The 23,819-nt window shown below is 38.0% G+C and overlaps 1 protein-coding gene across 5 annotated transcripts in view; it reads right to left on the reverse strand.

Annotated features, from left to right (window-relative positions):
• anks1b (ankyrin repeat and sterile alpha motif domain containing 1B) overlaps positions 1–23,819 on the reverse strand; it is a 268,578-nt gene that overhangs the window by 192,162 nt on the left and 52,597 nt on the right. For all 5 annotated transcript variants that reach the window (XM_041977072.1, XM_041977075.1, XM_041977074.1 and 2 more), the window contains 2 exons: positions 4,800–4,880; positions 806–962 (listed from right to left, as the gene is read on the reverse strand). In XM_041977072.1, the coding sequence (XP_041833006.1) occupies positions 806–962; positions 4,800–4,880 (238 nt within the window). The remainder of the gene's footprint in view (positions 1–805; positions 963–4,799; positions 4,881–23,819) is intronic.

A 23,819-nucleotide genomic window follows, 5' to 3' on the forward strand; every position in this document is an offset into this window, starting at 1 on the left:
AAAAAAAATTCTACAGTTCTGGTCCTGCATCTTCACATGCAGGACATCAGTGAGTTATGACATCATCAATATGCTGCAAACAAAGATGGATGGAAAAAAAAGTGTGGGAGGAGAAGCGGGTCGTATATGCTGATGAGGAACGACAGCAGCGGCGGGTTGAATGCTCCCGGCAAAGAAACGCTCAGCCTGTCAGAGAGAAATCACTGAAAGCTGTAAGGGATCAGCTCTGCTGGCCAGAAGCCACCATATCACGACCTGCAGCAGCATCACTTTCCATCTTCTGGGAAATACATCATGCTTATGATCTCCCTTCTTCTGGGATGGAAGCACAGCCACAGATTAACTATTTAACATGTAAATGGTCTGTACCGGAGCGGGCTTCAGAGGGACCGACTGCTCTACCTGCGGTGGCCCAGTCATTAAATTTTATGTATGCTCTGTTGATTCCACTGAATGTGCTCTAGAAAAAACTGAAAAGCCATGCCAATACTTAAAAAAGCCCACAAAGCTAAAAGCAGTTGAAAGCTCAAATCATTAAGCTGTATTCATCTGAACCATGAAGCACCCCAAGCTAAAGCTTATTTTCCCAGTAAAGGACTCCTAATCAGGGTGGATTTCTGCCAACATTTGGCCTGATCACAGCTGCTCCATTCATTTATTTCTCTACCATCATGTGAGACCACCTCAGGAGCAGGAACTATCACCTTATGTTGGACTGAGCACACATAAAATTCAGTTCTGATAAAGTCAGAGTTAAAGGTGTCGCCAAAGGCTTTTAAATGGATGAGGAGATCATTTTGTTTACCTGCTGATTGACACGGCAGTGCGAAGGGCCATGGTGTATAAGGATACCGACGATGTCCACGTCCCCCCTCCAGGCAGCCAGGTGTAGAGGGAAACAGCCCTTACTGTCAGGCACGTTTGTCGACGCCTCAAACTGGAGCAGTTTCAGTACCACATCCCTAAAGAGACAGGACGATACAGATCAATACATCCTTGGATGAAGAAGTAGCAGAATGGAAAGGGGAGAGGTTGGGATGCACAGCTGGGTGCTGAAACCAGAAATCAATATTATGGTGCCCTGTCATATTTCCTCAGGAGCCACAAATCAAACCTTTTATAAACCCCACCACAAACATCTATTAGTTTTCACTTTAAACCATGCTGTGTGATAAAATCTATCTATCTATCTATCTATCTATCTATCTATCTATCCATCTATCTATTTCAGCAGTTTAAAGTTAAATCTTATCTTATTGGAAAGTATCATTTCTTGCATTTTCCGCAGCTTTTTCATCATCCGAATCATACGAGACACTCGTGTGAATCAGAGAAAACTGGGCCTCATTTGTCTTTGGCCACGAGATGCTCAGGAAAATAATTCGGACTTCGTTTCAGGCTTCATTTGGACACGCCCCCTTTACTCGATGCAGGCTTTGGGGATTTTGTGTCAGACGTAACATCACTGGGTACCACGGGCCTGCAACTACATTTGGTCTGGGGCTAATTTATTTCTGACCAAATGAATGGTGGGACAAAATTATATATAATGTCATATTTTTAACATTCTGTGGGCTCTACTGTCCTTTATTGTTCATCGAGTAGAAGAGAATATGGGTCAGGGAGACCTCAGGATTGAACCTGGGGTGGCTTCTTAACCAGGTAAAGTTATTGTCCTCACCTTTCCGTCTGTTTTGTTGCTCTAATTTTGCCAGCCTTTTAATTACATTAATTTTGAAACCTGTTGGGATTAATAGCTGACAAGTGGAAGCACAAAACTGCTTTGACTGGCTCAACAGATAATTGGCTCGTTAGATAAGAAACCTGATTGAACTGGAAGTGTTTTGTATTAAAGAATGGGCCAAAATACCACCTGCCAGACTTCAGGGACTTGTCTGTGGCTAAAGGAGGCATTTATAGGTTTTTATTGCAGCAAAAGGAGGCTCTCCTAAATATTGATGGAATTTTTTCTTTGGGGTGTCCAAATTTATGCACATGCTTATTTTTGTTTAAATACACATAAAAATGTTTCTGTTGGGGCAATAAAAATGATTTTACTACTGAAATATTTCTGTTTTCATAGAGTATAAAATATGTTCAAATTAAGTTGGTGCTTCAAAAGCTCAGTAAGTGACAAACTGGTATTTTTCAAAGGGTTGGCCAAACTTTTACATACCACTGTACATATAGTACATTAACTATAATTCATCCACATGTCATTGTAGCCTTCTTTCTTCTTTGTAGCCTTCTTTATAAACATTTTACTCATTTAAAAAAAAACAAGATACTGAAGAAAAACAAAAACCTGGAAAAATGAACAAATACACATTAAAACAAACATCTCTGGAACGACTTGAGGGATTTTTTTTCTTTTTATTTACCACAATAATTCACCTGGACTGTACGATAAACTGATCCGTGTAGGTCAGGGATGTCCAAAGTCAGTCCTTGAGGGTTGCTGTCCTGCAGGTTTTAGAAGTTTCCTGCTGCAGCACCTGAATCAGATTGATCAACATGCTTGGACAGAACTTGAGGAACCAGGTGTGCTGGATCAGTGAGACGTCTAAAACCTGCAGAAATGCGGAGCTCGAGGACTGGAGCAGGACACACCTGGTGTAGGTTGCTGCTACTGTCTTCTGCATCTCATCTGAGCAGAATGTCTCACTGCGGGTCAATGCACGGTTATTATTGTCTGAAACTGATGTCAGAACTCTGAACTCTGCACTGCCCTCTAGTGGATGTATGGCCTGACAACCATGCCAACATAAAGTATGCATAGCAGTATGAGGGCAGCGAGGTTTGACAATGTTCGACATGGATGTACAAATTTACGTATTTAAAGGAAGCATAAATGAGGCTTTAGGCCATTTTCATACATAACAGTCTATTAGACTGAACAATTTGGGACTGGGTTTAATATGGAGGCTGCAACATCCAGCTAGTTTACTTTCACACCACACTTAGTTAAATGAACACATTCACACCTCCCCAAATGAACGTGATTTTCCAATCAAACAAGCAAGGGTTCGATTGAGAGGCTGGTGAGAATGCACCCTAAGTTACCATGGTAACTTGACTTTCAGCTCGACGTAAGCCATGAATCTCATTTTAAAGTATGGCCCTCAGTGCTCCAGCTCCAAAACCAGCTTCAAGTTGATAAATCTGCCACTGCGAGTGAATTTAACAAGCACGTTTCTGTCTACGTGTTGAAGATGCTACCAACAATCATAAAGTTAACTAAACTTATTGTAGCCCAATAAGATGTCTCAGTTCAAATTATATAATCACCATTATGCAAATTAATAGAAACGACAAATTGGGAATAGGGTTTGAGCTACAAATCGATTTAGCTGCATCTAACTAGTAATGTCAGCGGCGCCGTCTGATAATAGGAAGACTCCAGCTGCCGTTGTCACCACTGTCTGAGGAGGAAAGGTGAAGAGCTTCATTTGCATCCAAAATGTCAGAAAGAGAAACAGGGGAGACAGAAGGGCAAAACCTCCCCCAGGAGCGAGACTGAAAGCTGCACCGAGATGTTAATAACCCGCTTGGTTAATTTCATCTTTTATTATTCTCTGCTATTATTCAGTCCAGTTAATGTGGCAGTAAAACAGCCGAATCATTCCAGGTGGATCATCTAGTGAACAATCTTTAACTTTTCTTGATACTGTATGTATCCCCAAGTCCCACTGAAACTGAGCTAGAATGCAAAAACCCCTGAGAACAGCCTCTACCCATGCCTTGTTCTCACTCTCTTAATTGCCTCTCCTTTTTTTACTTTCCCACCTAAATGCTAAACAACTCCACCGCACATTTTTTTTTGTCATCCTAATTTCAGCTCTGAGCTTGTGCTTTGCTTCCCATCTCTCCTCCCCTCCTTCCACAGTTGATCTAAAAGGAGGAAATCCACATAATTGCCCCCAAAACACAGTACTAATCCTTCAGTTCCGCCAAGCTGCAGCAGCGGTCAGGCTTGAAGCTAATCCCGAGTGTGAAACAGCTTTCTCAGCAGGGCCCAGGTGAAGAAAGGAGGAGCTGAACTACAGCTCTGTGCAGATGTACAAACACTCTTAAACACTTTCTGTAAATATGTATTTCATGTGTTTTTGACTGTTATTGACAAAACTCTTTGTTGGATAAGAGAAAAGACTGTTTTCATGTGATGATCCATCTTCTTTGGCTGCCATCATTAAATAGATTGACGATTACGTTTCTCCATCCTTGGCCTCTTGCTTTCTTTGCCTGTGCTGTTTTAAAGGAATGCTTTTTTAATTCCAACTTAATTTAATGAGGATTTACTTTACCGTTAAATACAGTATAACATATAAAAAAATCCCAAAATCTAGTCTGCAACTGTCACTGATTATAAAAAGGATGTAGCTGCTTTGTGTTAACGTGATTAACTACAGTGTTAATGACTAACTTACCTTTCACTATAAGAACAGAATAAAACTATAAGACCAGATTAAAAATGTTACATAATAAACAATAGAAAACAAGTGATTTCAAGGGAATTTTGAAAATATTTCAGATGCTGGCTGCTAGCCAACCTGCTCTAATCAGGCTCAGCAGTTAACTGCTGTAACCCTGTTTTTTTATTTTATTTTTTGATTATTTGTCAGACAAAATCAGCCATTTTAATTCCTTGTATTAAAATTAAAATGATCTATAAATGAACTGATCCTGGAACAAAGTCTTTTTTGCAGCAGATGCACCTCCTCTGTACAGAGTCGATGGATTTACTTCTCTAAAAAAAAAAAAAAAAAGATATTAAAAAAATGAAATTTTATTAGTCTTACCTATGTCCATTGAGTGCAGCATGATGTAAAGGTGTGTATCCTGAGCTGTCTGTGCAGTTCACGTTCAGGCCCTTCCACATGCTGCAGGGCAGAGAGACAAAAATTTATGGTTTATCAAACACTCTGGAAGGGAAATTTTATTCAGTTATATCATAGTTATTTCCAAATGTAAACACATAAATAAATTTTATGCACACAGCATTTGAGAGTCAGAAATATGTGTAAGACTTTTATACATAATACTGCAGCAGTGTTAAAAACATATGATGAAATATGGACAAAAACAACCGTTAATATAAATAATAAATGTAGTGTGCACCTTATAAGAGGAAACACACAAGTTGTATAGTGCAACAATGGATTGATGTGCTTTTTTTAATTGTTATTAGGATGGTAGGGGGTTAAAGTTTAGTCTTTAACTTTGCATCTAATGGTTTTGGCTGATTGTATCGTAATCCTGAGATGAGATCTTTAATTTCTCATTTTAGGGCAACAGCCAGAAGAGTTAAAGTTCTATTTCATCATGGTGGCAAATAATAAAAGTAAACAAGGCTGAGCATCCAGATAAAACCACACAAAGCAGAATCTCACAAGGATCCTCAGCAACGCACAGATTTCCGGTGTAACAGGCACACTGTGGCACACATACACACTGTGTACACACTCCATCACACACATGCAGCTTTTTCTTGGGGATATAATTATATGACCTGTCTTTTTCACATGAACTCCTCCAAGCACGTCAGAGAGAAGCACTAATTAGCTAAAATCCAGGCTGAGAAGCTCCTGGGCAGAAAAGCCGAATCAAGTAACTTCTAAAAGTGATTTCATTACAGACAGCGGTAGATGTAAATAGTGGTTTCTGAAACAGAAGGTATAGTTACATAATGCAAATCTGTGCATGTAGGCAAGCAGCAGATTTATGCATTTAATTGTTGGAAACATGTACCAACCTGTAAGTTTTAGAATTAACAACTGTAAAGAAAGGAAATGTTTAATTTCTTTTAGTATATTTGATTGTATTTTTGATTTCAGTTCACTGTTGTACTGAAAAATTCTCAATATTAAGGTGAATTATACCTCTTTAAGTGACTGAGGCTGACACAGCTTGCAAACGACAGCAGAACATTCGGTGAGTCTGACAGACATCAACATAATGATCAAGGTTATGCTATTATGCAATGAGTGCATGCACACAAACAGACAAGTAGGCTTTAATTAAAAGGGCTATTAAGAGCTGGCTGCACACACAGTGCTCAAAAGTCTACAGAAGAAAGTTTGTTTTTATTCAGCATGTCATGCTAATATAAATGACAACTAAAAACAAGCTGATGTCCTTGCGTCAATCCAGGCCAAAAAATTAAAGATGGTGTCTTTTTACTGAAAACCAAAGGATAAGGAAGACAAACGAAAGAAGCAGTAATCAGAAATGTCTCTCAAACAGGCGTGTACATGTGCAGCATGCAAGACACAGATCAGATGACAAGATAAACAGAGCAATTGTTTCCACATAGGAACAGCTGATATATTAATGTTTGCATGTTTGTGTCCCTATAGATCAAGTCACTCTGCTGACCCCTTTCTGCACCGACCTACAGTACAAACCAGCAGGAAGGGTGGTTAAAAAGAGTCGGCTGAGAGAGGATGACGGGTGAGGGCGGAAGCTAAAAACATGAAGGATGTGACAGGTGTTTGAAGAGAGAGCAAATAAATTAAATTAAATTAAATTAAATTAAATTAAAAAATTTTATTAAAACTATTAATAAAATTAAACTAAATAAATTATAAAAATAAAATAATCCAAATTTAAAAAATAAATATAGTTAAATTAAATAAAAAATTAAAAAATTTAATCAAAGAATCAAATAAATTAAATTAAATTAAAACTTAATAAAATTACATTTTGAAAAATGTTATTAAACATTTAAAAAATAAATCAAATTTTAAAAAATTTAATAAAAAATATAAATCAAATTAAACTATATTCAATTACATTTTTGTATTGAATTAATTTAAAACAACTAGTCTGTTGTCTGTCATAATGGTGGAAAAAAAGTGCATTTCATATTTTATAAAACGGAGGTGCAACAAGACAAACTTGTGGAGGTCATAGTGTGCGTTAATAAAACAAGCTCATAGATGCATCCTCTTGTGTGAGCGGTTTAGGAAATACGCATCGAAGCGCTGCTGTTAGCTGTTAGGTAAGTACACAATAAACATGAGGAAATGTGATCCAGGTACATATTTATTAGGTTAAACATGTTTTCCTACAGTTAATCCTGTTTCTGCTGGTCTGTCTTTTAGGTGAGTGATGTTCTTTAATCAGCAGACTGTAAATGATGCTCCCATAATTAAGCACGCTGTATGTGTAGTTGTTGGTTTATTAATCATATTTGGAAACACTTTTAATATGTTTTCTCTACTTGGTAGCTGTTCAGTGAACAAATGAGGCCTTGAACACCCACACACATTTTCACCGTTGCCGTCGTCTTAAAACAACCAGCCTATGCATCGATTCATTAAATCCTACAGCGTAAAGCCTCCACCTCTCCCACACACACTCGCAAACACACCTTATTAATACACACACCCAGCAGTCATACCCGGAGTTGCTGCACAAGCAGACTTTGTCAGGGAAAGTGTAAACCTTGCTGGCAGCATGCGTAGGTCCCACTGCAAAGACCAGAGCCCAGCGAAGGTGTTATGTTTACAAACCTCTCCGTGTTACAGATGTGTTTGGCTTGACATGCTGCCTTAATGCTACTTCAGGAACAAGTTGTTTCTTTAAGCCTCTTTTAGCTTATTGTTTTGATTTTTCAGCCTCTGGTTTCCATCTATGCGATGAGATTTTTATGTTGGACACTAGGGGGCATAGTTCTTGTATTACAAACTGTGTGTACATGTGTTTTTTTCAGGTGATTGTGTGCTAGATGTTGTGAAAATGTGTGTTTAGCAACCTAAAGCACCTTGGCTTTCTATATCTACGAGGGTCACCAATCACTATAGAGCATGAGCAACTCATGTCAGTGACAAGCCCATTTACATTCTCATCATTTAACCCTTTAAAAACGAGCGATAATTATTGGATCTTTAACAGCAAAACATCAATAAATCCACTAAATAAATCTTTGGACTGACTCTACTGGCTGAGGAGAGTCCAGGGAAGAGACAGGATGCAAGACGGATGCCAAATTAGCCTGAATGGAAAATGTTCAACCTGCAGTCAAAGTCTCTTTTACCATCAAACTATAAAAACTGGGATGATTAATGTGTGTTATAAAACTATTGTTCCATTTGTTTATACAAGAACAATGAAGAAGAAAAACTGTCAATCACTAATATTTGCACAACATTTAATTAGAAACTATGATATTGTCCACATCGCATGTCCAATTTAAGATGATAATTTAATTTAATAATATCATAATATAATTTTAATTTATCCTGTAACTGGTAAATGTTGATGAAAACTGTCCAAATTAAAAGATAAATACTGGAAAATAACTTGATCTTCCTAATGAAGCTGCTCTGTTTTGTTCTCCATGTTCCTGCTCTAATCTCCCACACATGTCGATGTCCTTTCCATTGTTTCCAGTAGATGCATGAACCTCTCCAGCAGTTGAAATAAAATGAAAAGCAACTTGAGATTAGATAATGGAGGAAAGTTGCTGCTGCAGGAAAGCAGACTCATGGCGGATTAGTCAGATATGCAGACAGCGTCCTACCTAATTAACCTCAGCGATGTGAAGAAGAGCTCTGGTTAGGCGTGCTGTCTTGGTCTTTCTGTGTGTGTGCACAGCTGCTACCAACATACTTCACGTTTTAATGAAAAATTTAACAGCATGAGCTTTTTCTTTTAGCTTTGCCTCTTTTAAGCATCATCCAACAACATGCAAGCATTTTCCTACACCGGAGACGGTTGATTCAGTTATCCTTGCTGAGATCCAATCACTCATCTTTTCATTCACTCACTGAAAGAGGAAGAGGTTAAACATCATGACAGGCAGCCCTGCTCTTGGTTTAAACTCTCCTTCACTAACACTTTTGAACGTTTCTCCTTGACTTTTCTTAAAACTGCTTTCACATATTGATGGAAATCCAAAGAGATCAACCTGCTTCGGTTGTTTCAAACACCTATCAGAGGACTTCATGTCATCTCGTTGTAAATGAGCAGGGCTTAAGAAAAAAAAGCATCCCTGAAATTTAAGCCCTGCATTTTTATTATGTGGTAAGATTTCTCCAAACCCACAATCAGAAGGTAATTTGGTTTTTTCATTAAACTTGCACGTGCAGTGAAACCTCAGCGAAAACAACAGAGTTCTTTGCACAACATTAGCAAATACATGACCTTAAGCATCTGAAAATATGCTGCTGCTCACTGACCAGGACCTAAACTGACCCCTTAATCTAATCAGACAGATAAAATGAGGCCCTGTGATGTTTGTCAAGCAGAGAAAAAAAAAACTCAACTTCTGATTTTGCCATTTAAGACATTTGAGATTGAAGGTTATATTTGCTGGTTCTCACTGTGGATATGAAAGCTTGTGTTTCAGGCTAGATCAAAGCGAACATTGTCATGAAGGGAAAAGGAAGGAATAAGCTGGATAAACCTTTGTAGTCCTGAGTTCTTTTCAAATTAAACTTTTTGGTGTTTGCTTCTTTTGGTGGATGAATCCACCAGCCTGTTGAAGTTCACGCTGCTTAATAAAATAAAAACCAAAAGCCTTTCAACAGGAACTGAGGACTCAACAACAGCAATAACTTCAGGGGAAAACAAAAAGGGAACCAATATGAGGTGAGATGTGTTCGCTATCAGAACAGATAAAGCCAGACAGGAAGTGGGCTTGCTTCATTTCCTGTTTGAAGCAAGAAGCAGAAGAGATACCTGATGATTAAGAAAAGCATTGCAAAAGCTGGTTAACTGATACGACCTACCAGCACCCTAAAAGTACACCGACCACACAGGCTTTTTCTTTGGAAGTGGCCTTTGACGTTTAAACCCCCGACTAACGCAGAAACAGACCGGCCTCTATGATGCTTTAGGCCACGAGTTTCCACTTCACACTCTGATGTCTCATGCCAGTGTGCAGGTATGGATAAAGTTCATGCAATTGTGTGTGTGTGTTTTCGCTCAAAGGTAAGATTAGCTCAGCCACAGAGAAGCTATTATATGAAGTGCAGGGTGTAAGGAAAATCTATTTCGCTTCTTTAGCAAATTAATGCAAACAAATGTGCACACACTTGCAGATGTGTAGTTCACATGAACACCTGCAAATACAGGAAAAAAATCAAGCAGTGCCGCCTCTATAAACACCAATCAGCCAATTTAACACAATTATTATCATGTCCTACATGCACATGCAAACTTTCCTCCATATTTTGTACACACTGCTGCAGCCTTAGAACATTTCTAGCAAGGACCATTTTAACTTAGTTAACATAAATATATGTTTGGTCCATCAAGGAGACTGGGAATGCATTCTGTTGAGAAATAATTATTGTTTATGTTTGAAGAAATAATCCATAAAACATCTGAGGTTTCAATTTAAGTTGGCGTAAAAGAAAACTCAGAGGTTTGCCTGTAAGCACATTTTCTTCAAGAAAATAACATGTGAAAAGACAAATCACAGCTCAGTGGTGTAGCTGAGTCCTAAGAGGACCAGTTATTAAAAATAGGCCACATCAGCCTGTAACTAGTTTACAAACTAGCCTTTAATTAATTACCCACACTATCCAGCCACATTTAATTAGCCAACCATGCTACAGTATAAATGCATGCTCCACATGCTAGAACTTTCCAGAACTGAGGTTTCATTTTTAAATCTCCAATGAAGGAAAAAAGAAGGTAAAGATGGTTTCGTTTTAGTGAAAAGAGTCACTGGAGTTATGTTCATGGGACTGAGATCACGGGGAGCTGATGACCTCTTGCCTCTGTGATTATCAGCTCTATGGAGGGATGGAGTAAGAAATGTGCCATAATAAATACAGCACTAAATTATTATATGTGTCATTATTTTGTTGAAATTTACAAATTAACACAAATAAATAAATGTATTAATAACATCTTAAATGTGTCATTAATTTAAAAAAATTGGAAATAAATACATTGGTACCACAATGAAAAACATAAATAAAAAATTACATAATTAATTAAATGTGTTATTATTTTCCTTTAAATTGTAAATATTAAAGAAATTATTAAATATATAATTAATTTTATGTAAAAATGATTTCATATTTCCTAAGCTGCAGTGCATCATGACTTAATTCGAACTGTCACTGCGTATCGTCAACAGATCGTGACATCTGATTGGTTACCCCAAAACGGAAGTCCCTATAAATAAATCCCAAATAAAAGATCCCTGCAGAGCCAGTCGAATTTCTCCAACTCATTAGGTGGCAGCATTTGTCTTCACGTTTGATGGCTCATTTCAGCCAAGTCCTTAACTTCAACCAAAATAATCAAAGCCATGTTTAATAAGCTTAACATCTGCCCCGCCCACTAGGTGGGTGGGGCAAATGTTAAGCTGCTAGATTATTATCAGGTCCCATGGGGTCCTGTAGAAGCCAATATCAAGGTAGACCTCCAGTATGTAGGACATAACTGAAAGGGTGGAAACAACAACCTAAGTTTGGTTCTGGCCTTAGTCTCTCTGACACTCACCTCTCTTCATGTTTGTCCCATTACTCTTCGTCTCAGCTGCATGTGTGAATCCCAACCCTGTGGTTAAAGTTAGCTAAGTGTAGGAGCTGTTGTCCCTGCAGGACCTGCAGTTTTTTTTCTGACAGCCTGCAGCAACATAAAAACCAGTCTTTCCTTGGTCCCCTGGGACCTGCAGGATCCCAAACCCCTTGCAGCCTGTACTCTGCAGCAGCGCTTCACAATTGTCAAATAAAAAAAAAACCTTAATCTGACTCAACTGTGATTAAATGATGAGGAAGAGTTACTGTAGATTACACCAGAACATGCTCTCTTGCTTCCTCATTTTTATTCTGTTAGCATCTGACATCAGCAGCACCAGTAACAGTTAAAAACCTCAGTTCTGGTTAGCTGCTTAGTGTCAGAGCTTTACACAATACTGGAAGATTTAGGATGTTGAAACTTTTAAACTTGGGAATTGTTTTAATGATTCAGATTTGGCTGAGTGGTAAATACAATTAGTTTACCCTCACACTTAGTTTTAAGGGATATCTGAGCTCCTTAAGGCTGAAAGAGGCTAAATTAAAAAAGGTATAGACATCCTGACTTTACAGAGTTTGTCAGAGCCTTGCTGACTGGGTAATGACTCCATCTGTAAAATTACAAACCTCCTGCTTGTTAATCATCAGATTTTAATGCTTTGAACCACCTTTTTACCTTCAGAACTGCCTTAATTATTGGTGTCAGAGATTCAACAAGGTATTGGAAACATGACAGCATCACACAGCTGCATCCATGATGAGAATCTCCTGTTCCACCACATCCCAAAGCTGCTCTACTGGACTGAGATCTGGTGGCTGTGGAGGCCGTTGGAGTCCAGTGAACTCATGGTCATGTTCTAGAAAGCAGGTGGAGATGATCTGAGCTTTGTGACATGGTGCATTATCCTGCTGGAAGTAGCATCAGAAGATGCTCCACTGTGGTCAGTAGCAATACTCAGGTACAAAATAATGACACCGATTATATCAACTAAGTATCAGACAGACTATTATTAATCCACCTTTGACCACAGCACAACAACAGAATAGCATAAAGAAAAGAAAATGCAGCCAAAAGGTTAAAACAGGTGTCACTACCAGCTATCTCAATTTAACATCCTATTCCCATGACAGCAAAAAGAAAATCCCATTCACACCCACACACCTTTACAGATCCAACGCAGCCCTGCTTTCACCCATCGGGGTGTTTCCCCATCTCACATCTGTCACTGACTGATGATTCATTTCTGCACCAATTACAGAGACGAGTAAATCCATGAAGGCTGGATTCAGGGGTGAGACGCAGAAATTTTAAACAAAGAGCTCACATGTCAAATGAAAGTGTGCATCTTTAAGAATGTATTAAGCCATTAGAGAAGAAAACACAAATATATGATTATAACAGGAAGCAAAACGTCCTCGTTCTCTTGTTATGTAACAGAAAAGTGAGACTAAAAACTGCAGGAAAGAGTGGAGTCTCATCTCTCCTGTCTGATTTTATCCTCATCAGCTCCTTTAATCCCTAATTTGCTGAACTGCCCTACATGTTGTTTTTTTTGCATATTTAGCCAGTCTGCTTGTTAGCAATTCTGTACAAACACGCTGTAGCATCCCCAGCACGGGACTCCATCCAACTTGCAAATACCCGATTTGCAAAAAAAAAAAAAAAGAAGAAGAATATTTTCTTTCTTCATAAAGAACCTTGTTAACAAATTTTGCTGAATTTTTAAGTAGAAAAGTGGAAAGGTAAAAGAGACACATTGGACTTTCTTAAGCAGATTTTGATTATTGTAGTTTGAAGAGAGAATGAGTTTGAGCTTAAAGAGGCAAAAACAGGTGTAAAATACTTACATACACACACACACAGACATACAGATGATACAGTGCCTTTAAAATGGTGATAAAACCTGATCCATTAAAAACTTGGCTCCTACTTAATTAAATTAAATTAAATTAAATTAAATTAAATTAATTCCTATGGAAGCAGTATGGACGAACTTAGTTGTTGCTCATTTTTAAGACCTAGTATTTTATAGTTTTTTTCTCATGCGCTGTGAGTTTTTGGTTCTGTAAAGTTTAGTTCTGAGTAGGTTTCTGTTTCAGATGTTATTTCTTCAGTCTGATCTCTGGTTTTCAGTTCAGGTTGTTTTTGTGCTGTTCCTCACCGATAGTTGGATTCTGTTGTGTTTACTTCCTCTCTCATGTTTCTCCTGGGGACTGTTCCATCCTGGCTCATCAATACGAGGAGTTCCATCCCATCATCGTGGCTTAAATGAGTCCCAGCTAAGTTACCATGGTAACCGGTGCTGGTGAAAGTCTGCTTTGGACCAGGCTAACTGTCCAGCTTAGATAATTCTCGTCTCAAAGAATGTCCGACAGGTTAAAACGGGACTCATCTGCCAGACGAGTTCTGCACTCGTCACATGTAAATAGATATTAAAATCTTTTAAAATCACATCATTGTCACTTCTTTAAAATAAATAAAATCCTTAATATTGGAAAAGTCAAACATTACATGCAACATGAGACAACATATATTTCAGGAAAAGGCCTGACTGCATTTACTATGAATTCCTCAAAGACTCCCCCCTTTGTTTCCCCCCCACCACGTTTAGTACTTCATTTTAAGACGACATGCTCATCATATTAAACTTGAGACAAAACAGAAAACAGTAAAACCAGTTAAACCAGTAACAATCTTCTAAAACCACTAGATCTCCATCTTAGTTCTTTAAAATGAAAAGCAGATATTCTTATGGATCAGTGCAGCTTCAGTTTATAACTAGTTCGTACATGTTGTCGTAGAAAATGTTATTATTTACTTTCACTTACTGCCACATTTGTGATTACTTCACATCAAATATTATTATAGTAAAACACATTAGTATTTTTCAGTAACTAATGAATTTTTTTAAGTTTTTGTGGAGATAAACCTGCTTGAGCTTTTTCTACCATTTCGTTTAGGTATAAAGACAGTTTTTGTTATCAAATACTCCTTCAAATTTTACTATTGTTACTATATTATTAGCTGTCATCTCAACCATTTCTTAAAAAACATTTATTCTTATTTTTGTCCAAAGGAAAAGAAAAAATGAAAAAATAATGAGTTTTATGTTACTTTTTTTTAAGTATGAATGTTAAAGTGTAACTTAAAAAATTATGTGGTCAGACTGATATTATCCAGACAGATAATCAGTGTATTCATCAGTAAAATGGAAAGATGTGGTTATTTATGTAGAACATTTTATACAGAATGTACGAACTTAAAGAACAATAATTAAAACTTTTATTAAGGCCGATTGAGATTTGTTTTCTCTGCTTTTAACCAATCATGCTTTTAACCTTCATTGCCTCCAGACCCAAACCAGCCTCTCCAGCCACTAGGCCACACACCAAACCGGGCTGATGCACTAAGTGAGAACAAGTCTGTCTTCAGTCTGTAATATTCTGAAGTACATTTATTCTACTGCACCTGAATGCAGCTCAGGTAGATGCTGATTGGTTCCTAGTGTCTTGTGACCCCCTGATATTCTGTACAGGATTTGTATGAAGCACAACGTCCTCTGATATATCATGATGGCTACTGTTCCAATAAATAAAGCAAGTTATTGTAGCAGATCCTGATCAGCAAGATCAAAGTCAGAAACGTCTGGATTAAATAAGTCTGAGCTGTGTTCATGGAGCAACTTGAAGCTGCCAGTAATGTTCATTTGCTTGTCCTGCTTTTCAGTTTTCTTCTCAGAGTCCTGCCTTTGCCTCCTGCTTCATACGTCTGTTATGGATCCTTCCTCCTCGTCTTCATCGATGACTAACCATTTAAATAAAGGTGGTTGAGTTTTCTTGTTTACATGTCTCGATTTATTAAAGTTTCAAAATGTAGCATGGGCTTAAAGTGCCAGAGGACAGCTGAGGTGTTGATGTTAACTTAAACAAACTGGGTTATGGTTTAAGAGAAATGGAAACTTTGAGGTTAAAACCTGAAGTTTGAATCACGACACACAAAGATGAAGTTTAATGTAAGCCAAGAATTTATAGAGAGGCCATGTAGTTTATTATTGCATGGAAATATTTATATAATGAAAAGTTGGGAGCATCATTGATAAATGCCTTAAAAGAAAGAAATATCAGCTGACACGCTGAGTAGGTCAAGAGGTCACCACCATTCCAGGAAGTCGAGGAGGCTCTGCCTGCTCACACACACACACACACACACACACACACACACACACACACACTCATAGTGTGACTCAAAATTGAGCTTCATCCTTCTTAATGCTGGAATTCCTAATAACTGAAATAAAACACGAGTGATGAAAAGCTGCACGGCTCTCTGCTGGGCTTCAGAGGTCTGAGTTCCTCAGCCGGAGAGGAAGAAGTCCCACATGGGACCAGAAGAGTTTCATTTTTAAATTTTTATTTGAAGAGTCATATTGTTATATAAATATTGTTAAAGTCCATTGGATCTGAATGTTGTTTGGGTCAGTAGCTGGATGCAGGTCAGTGTGAGAGGCTGCAGTGATAGATCAGCTGTTAGTGTACGAGACTAATACCTGCATCTGTCCGGGAACGATTTCTCAATGACCTGAACAACAGTACACACATTCCCACTTTACCTCACACACACATTTCTGCTACTTCTTCTACTTAAAATGCTACAAAAAAAACTTAGAATTAATCACAAAAGAATTTTATCTAAGTAATCATTATTATTTAATAACACTGATAACATAACATTGATATGTTATAAATAAAACTGATAACAAAACAACATATCTTAGTTAAATATGATTGTAATATATATTAATTAAAATAATTGATGATTAAATCTAAATAATTGATAATCGAATAACTGATAATTAATAATAATTAAAATATCTAAGTTTCTCTCTGGGATAAATAAAGTATTTTTAATTTAATTCATTTTCATTAAAAAAAATATAAAAACTAATGAAAAATAAAAATATGAATAACAAATAAGAAAAAAAAGGAAAATAACTGATTAGAGGTAGTTTCATTTAGCAAGTTAATAATTAAATATTTGGATTCAAACCTACTGCTGACCCGAGTGATGAAAAACATGTTTTCAGTTATTAGTTTATTAGAGAAAACAAACGGCAGCCAGAAAAAAATGTTTATCACGCAGCACATCAAAGACAACATGACAAACATAAATACAGTCGTGGGTTATGCAGCCTGAAGACGCCACCATCTATCCATCCATCTCTACCAGCAGCTCCTCCACCTCCTTAAATAAACATCTCTCCTCTGTCCTCAGGCGACTTCTTACTCCACCCATTTTCTGCTACGTCAGAATGCTGCACTTTAACCTTTACAGATTAACTTTCTTTAAACTTTTCAATGTGCATGTACAACTATTCAAAGTTTTTATTGCAGAGCATGCTGTTCTCTAACAAGCTGATTAATCATAAAAAAAATTAAAAATTAAGGTGTCCGAACCATGAAGTGACCACAAAACATTCTGGCTCAAACGGACTCAAATGCAGGCGGACATGGCAGAAGCCGAGGTTTAAAAGAAGCAAAAGCCAAACAGGAAAACTGACGCATGGACACGAGGACAACCCAGGAAAACGACAACGATCTGGCAGAGTAGAGACCGGGGGGTATAAATACACAACTAACATGAAGCAGGTGGAGCGCATTAGGGAAATTAAACCAGGTCGGCGGACCAACAGGAAACAAAACAGAACACAAGGAAAAACTACAAAATAAAACAGGAAAGAAAGAACTCAAACACAGAAATGACATTAACACGTAACGCAGCAGTGTACACACCACCACTGATTTATTAACCGTACACTCATAACCAGTGTTTCACCTACAATCATACTGGGGAGCTCTGAACCCTAACAGCACCCCCGTCTCCCTTTTTGTTTTCTATCGTTACTAAATAAATGTTTATTTAATTATTTTATATTTCATTTACAGCCATTTTACATTTTGCACATTAAACTTCGAGTATATTCGTATAAATGCACCGATGCCACATTTTTCAAGTGTCCATCCTGAAGTCGTCCTACACGTTTAAGGCTTGAAAACTGTTAGAATCGTCCTTAAAAATGGGGTTAAATGGTTTTTGGTGGATTATGTTCACAGCTATGACACCTAATGCCCAAAATCAGCTTCTCTTGCCAGGATAATACCAATTTTTTAAATAAGTTTGTTTCTGGACACCCAAAGATAAAAGTTAATTAATATCTTTGCATTAATGTGTTCATTTTAACAGCCCTAGTTTTTTTTTTTTTTGTTTTTTTTTACACTGGTATGGGGTTGTTTAGTATTGAAACACTGAACGCACCCTAACTGAAAGTACTTCTATCTGAAGTGCAGGAACAAATAAGCTGCTTTTTAACAACAGTATTCACACAGTAGCAGTAAAATAATTCTTGTTAATCTCAGATTCAACATTAATGTAATTATATTAAATATTTTTAACAAAGAAGGATAAAAATTTTAAATCATAATAAATCAGCAGGATGAATTTCAGCGTTACAGAAGTTAAACACAGAGGAAACGATATCTGATACCAAACCATCAGCTGTCTGCTGGAACAGACAAAAAGCAGGAAAAAGATTGAGTATTTTTTAAAGGGTGAGATTTAAAAATATATTATAATATATTAAAATATCATTTTATATATAAATAAATGGTTCAACAACTCAAATATAGTTTTTTAATGTTTTGCTGGATTTTTCCCCTATTTTAATGACATTAATGTGAGCTAAATCTGTTTCTTTTTACTCAAATATTAACCACAATATTTTGAATTTTATTACTAACAACTCCAGTCGGGGCTTTTAACCCACCCTCCCAAAAAACAGAATAAGTTTTATATTATTCCCACAATAAGGTTGGGCTTGGAATAATATACTAATATTGTGTAAATCACTAATAACAACTAAATTATTTCCTCCTTCACATCTGTTTAAACAAAAGTGATAAAACAAGAAAAGTGGGAAGATGCATGAAAGTTAATAGAAAGAATATGCTGTTCACATAAAATTCACCGAAGACGAGGAGCTGAAGAAACCAACTACAGTCTGCTTCACTGCCGCTTCTACTGATTTATGCTGCAGCTTTTCTAATCAGTCACAATCTGTAAGTGTGTGTAGAAATGCATGTGTGTCTTCCTAAAGCAACTCTCCTCACTTTAAGTAAGCCTTAGATCTCCACTTAACCACAGCCGGCCACAAATCCATCGGACCGAGCATCGATTTAGGAGATCGGCAGCATCAAGTATGGGAAACATCGACTCCAGATCTCTGTCTAAAAGGGAAGAGAGATCTATACGCTGGACTGAGAGACTCGATGCATTTATGCTGCAGATCTGGTGAGAAGGCTGCTGAAGCGGATGCTTTGTTTGCATGAGACCGCTGTTTCACTTTCAAGACCTGCTCCTTTACAGGACACAGTATGAAATGCTTTGATTGCTCATTGTTCAAGTCATTGATCTGGTAACACCATCAAGAATTTACAGGCAGGCTTGGGGAGTATATTGATGTTTCCGGGGTAACAAGCAGAGAGAGTTGAGGAATGAATCAGCCCACTGTAGAGTCATTTCCTGTATCTGTGACACGTTTTTTCCACCGTTAACAAGTTACTTCAGGAGGTTAGTGACGACTCCTGAGAAGACCGATTCCAGTGAAAGACGTGTGACCGGTTCTGTGGCAGCCTGTCCTGCACAGGATCCCCCCCAACATACATGTAAGATCCAAACATAACCTGCAGACACACAAGTCCAGCTGACTGTCTTCAATTCAAAGGGCATTCATTTCTAACTTGATGGCTTTTACAGCTTTAAAGAAGCAAAAAATATGTTTCTTTTCCTTTCATATCCAGATTTCCCTGAACAGTGTGAGGATCTGAACTCCCGACCTCCTTCACAAGCCCTCTTTGTTTTCATTCCCCCCGACAGATCTTCTTCTGAATATTCAAGACACAAAACCAGCTCTGAAACGTGTGAACCCCAGGCTGCTGCGTCTACAGATTGCATTAAACATTTGTTCTGTGGTGGATTATTCATCACAAGTTCAACTTGGAAAATGCATTTTCTCTTTTTCTGTGTGATTTTCCCAGCCGGTTCAGGCTAAATATCCTCTAGCAACACATCAGGTTAGTTACAGCCACGCCAAGTCCATCTTCATTATCCACTCTGCCATGAGGAAATTAGCCATGCAGGCCCAATGGAAATCATGATAAAACGATATCAGTGGGAGAGCCATTATGATAAAAAGCAGGGAAGGCGTGGAAATTAAAGTGTAGCGTACAGAGGTGCATTAAGAAAACAAATTGTCTCAAACTAAACATTTATACTCCTGTTTAGTGTCAGCGTAACATCTTTAAACCCTGCTGAGCTCTGCTCTGTGACACAGCAGAAATGGAGTCTGTGTATACAACATGAGAGCAGCAGCAGGGAGCCGTGTCTATATAAGGCCACCTTACGGGCTTCGGCTTCCCCAGAGACATGTTCACGTTGCTATCGCTCATGCAGTTCGCCAAATTTCTAAACAGTGATCAACAAGACCTGCTGAGGTCCAGAGAAGTGATGCAGAACGCTGAAGAACCGTTCAGTTTAACAGCATAAAGTAATGATTCACACTTTTTAGCACTATTTAAAAAACACTGACGAATTCACTTTATTTCATTCAAATTTTAGGCAGAAAATTCAAATTTATGAGAAATAAACAGCAAATTTAAAATTGTCTGCAGACAAAACAGATCGATATTTTCCCATGGCACTTTTTAAAGGGATAATACACAACTTTTTGTAGTGTAATTGAGCCTCATATGTCCCCACTATGTGTCATATAACACCCATTACTTCACCTGGGTTTCACTCATATCCACAGAAAGTATTTCAGTGTCTGTACCTGGGGATCGCGTCTCTTACAGGTGACTGACGAACTGAAGAAGCCATTTTGACGTCTGCACTGCTTTCCAGCAGCAGAACGCGCCGCATTAAGCTTCTTTGTGTATTTCTATAGTATTTGCTGATCTCGAGCTGACTTGACTTTTCACCAGGAATCGACATTTCAAGCATAAATATTTTTACAATTACCGAGGATTATTTGGCCATTCTTCAAACACCCCCCCTCCCAGCAGGTGGTCAGGGTTGCTAACAGCATGTTGCTAGCATCGTCATGTGCGCATGCTGTCACTTTTCTATCTGAGATGAGGGACGGCTTTTCAACACTCGATAAGCGACTGTTCATCTCATCTATTTCATCAGACAGTTTCTTGGCTTTTCTTGAACAGACTGTAAACTCGGGTTCAACTAATTCCATCAAATTTCCAAAACCTTCAATAAACTGATAAGGCATGTCTTTAGCATGCATTATACAGATTAGGTCCACCATTTGCTCTTCATGTCTAACATCAAACTCCATCTAATGATGCAACTACAGTCTACGGCTTCGTGGATAACCTTTCTCTTGGAAGCTTTGTTGTCGACTTGCTAACTTTCCTTGAAAGGAGGTTGCACTGCACCTCATTTTAGTTTTTATTTTCTCTCAGGGTTCCACGCAGAAGCCTTTGTTGATTGTTGTCTTTGGCCCTGCATGTGTGAACTCCGTCAGCATCAAATCTTACCATAAACACTGTACCACAACCCAGAACTCATGAGTGCATTTCTGTTGGTTTTTCTTGATGGTTGGCAAACAGCTTGGAATATTGATGCTACTCTGTGGTGATAGCATTGCTGCTTTAAAAAAGATTCACACAACGAGACAATAGTTGATTTCTTTGAATTAAATGATGATTCGTAAATTCAACAATCCTTACATCCCTGTGTTCTACACGACACAAGTTCAATAAACTGGGTTGGTAAGTAAATAAGTTACGCTTATGAGTCATATTTTAAGGTTTTATAGGCAACGATGCACAGTCAGTCATCAATATTGGACAGAAATCACCATTTAGCCAAAACATGACTTAAGACAGTTTTGCTATGAATAGCAGGACTTTCCAAACTTTCCATATTCATGGTTTTCCACCACATTTCATCACAACACGCAGTGATTTCTCTTTGTGTGAACAGGCTCTGATTTGGCAGCTCAGGGGGAAAAGCAATCATCTGCCTACCTGAAAGTCGGTGGTTCGATTCCAGGCTTCCCCTGGAATGCTAAAGTGTCCCTGGGCAAGACAATGAACCCCACGTTGCCTTCTGATGTGTCTATCGGGGAATGAATGTGTGTTAGAGCAAAGCACTTAGTATGTAACTGTAGAAGTGCTGTGTGGGTGTGTGTGTGAATGTGTTTGAGTGGCTTAATAGTATTTAAGTTGATGACATTTATGGTGTTACAATAATAAAATTAAACCATTCTGAGTCTAACAAAGGTGGTTCAATGAACATAATGAAAAGTGATATTTTCATGTTTTACCCAACCACTGCCAGCCTGGCTGCACTGTAGAGAAGAAGCTAACTTTTTATTTTTTATTTTATTACACCTTACTTGATATGTTTTACAATCTTGTGCAAATGGCAAATACGCACCCACCATGGCTCTCCCCCTCTTGTCATTGGTACGTCTGAGTCATGAGTGAGTGCCATCACTTTAACAGACTTATAAAACCATTTATGTTCATTGCTGAAAATGGCTGCAGCCCTAGAGGAGACATTCTGTCTCTTCCAGCCTCTTCTGAGTGTCCATTTTACTTTTAAAAGTAAGTGAAATTACAGCACATCTGTTGTCTTTTATCATGTCTTGTGTGATTTTGTCGCATGATGTTATTAAAATGGGAATTTTAGCCATGCAGAGCAGAAGGAAGGAAATGGCTCTGATGGTTGGTTAACAATGGAGTTTTAATTTGTGTCAGGATTTCAGGCTCGTTCTGATGTCTGACACCGGTCACTGAAAAATATGTAAATGAGAACAGCTTCACTGGGAATTGGGCTTTATTAGAATACAGCATATGGAAGCGCAGAGAGGAGGAAAAAGTCATGTAAGCAGATGTTAAAGAATAAAGAAAAAACACTCACAGGATCAAACAGTGACATGAAAACACATTCTGTTACAAGTTCTACTCAACTCATAGTAACAATACAAAGCTAAAAGTAGGATGGTAGCACTGTACTGAATAGCTGCTTTTGTATAAAATATAACTTCAGCAGGAAAATATGCACAATACTGATGCATTGACAAAAAGCAAAGAACATGTTCTGTTCTGTTAATTCATCAACATAAATAAAAGCAAATAATTAGCAATAACTTATATTTAGCCTTAAAGTATTTATTTAAAAAGGCAAAACTGTGCTATAATAATTTAATCTGTAATTCAAAGGCAATTCCAAACGCCTGATTCGGTGCAATGCTGTTAAGAAACATGGAGTGAAAATCGTTTCATCTGCTCATCTGCCTTCAGTGTGTTTCACCATGGCAACCAACTGTCATGCACTTGTCCTTGGATGCATTAACAACAACTGCAAGTGTCAGCTCATCTGGGTGTGTTTTTGTTTTATTATCTTTAAAAAACATGGCTCACGAATGCTGCATGGACAACTGTGCCTCCTCATTGCAGGTGACTGAGCTTAACAGGCCTGCCAGCAGGGCTGCTGCATCCCATTTACACAGCCCAGACCACAGGATGGCTGGTCTGCTGCTGCAGGCCTGCGCGGGTAAACGTGACTCTTACAGGAACTTTAACAGGAAGAAACGGTGCAGTTTGGTCCTTAACAACTTCCCGTCACCAGCTGAACAAAAATTGTGAGGAGGTGATTATTACAGGTAGCTTGTTAACATTGCAGAGCTGCAGGTACACATGGGTATGATAAAGGGCCCAACAACATGAAGCAAATTAGATTTTATGAAAAGTGCACTGCTGAATGATCTGCAGCAACTGTGATGCTATCGTGTCAATATGGAGCAAAACCTCTGAGGAAGGTTTCCACCACCTTGTTGTTACCACCAGGAATTAAGGCACCTAATAAAGTGAGCACATGGTGCTAATCACTGGTGAATTAACAAGTTTTACATTCAGCTTCTGCATCTGTGCATGCTAGCTAATGTACAGTTTGATGCTAAAATCCACCATTTTTTCTTCTTTTTATAACTCAGTTTGACAAAATATAAAGTAATTAATGTGCATTTTAAATGTGTTTATAATTTTTCAGATCTAAGATAAATGTTTTTCACTGTTTTCCTTCCTCATAGCTTCAGGTTCAAAATAACCATCAGGTACCAGAATGGCGTCAGTTATCTCATCATATCCATGTGGAAACAGCTCTTCAGGCATCATTTCAACTAAACTTAGAAACACAGAAAAGAGAACGGCAGCTGCATATCTTAAATCATCTTTTGGAAAAGCGATTTGTCTACAAATATAAAG

The sequence above is a fragment of the Melanotaenia boesemani genome, chromosome 23, assembly GCF_017639745.1.
Source record: "Melanotaenia boesemani isolate fMelBoe1 chromosome 23, fMelBoe1.pri, whole genome shotgun sequence".
In the NCBI taxonomy this organism is placed as follows: domain Eukaryota; kingdom Metazoa; phylum Chordata; class Actinopteri; order Atheriniformes; family Melanotaeniidae; genus Melanotaenia; species Melanotaenia boesemani.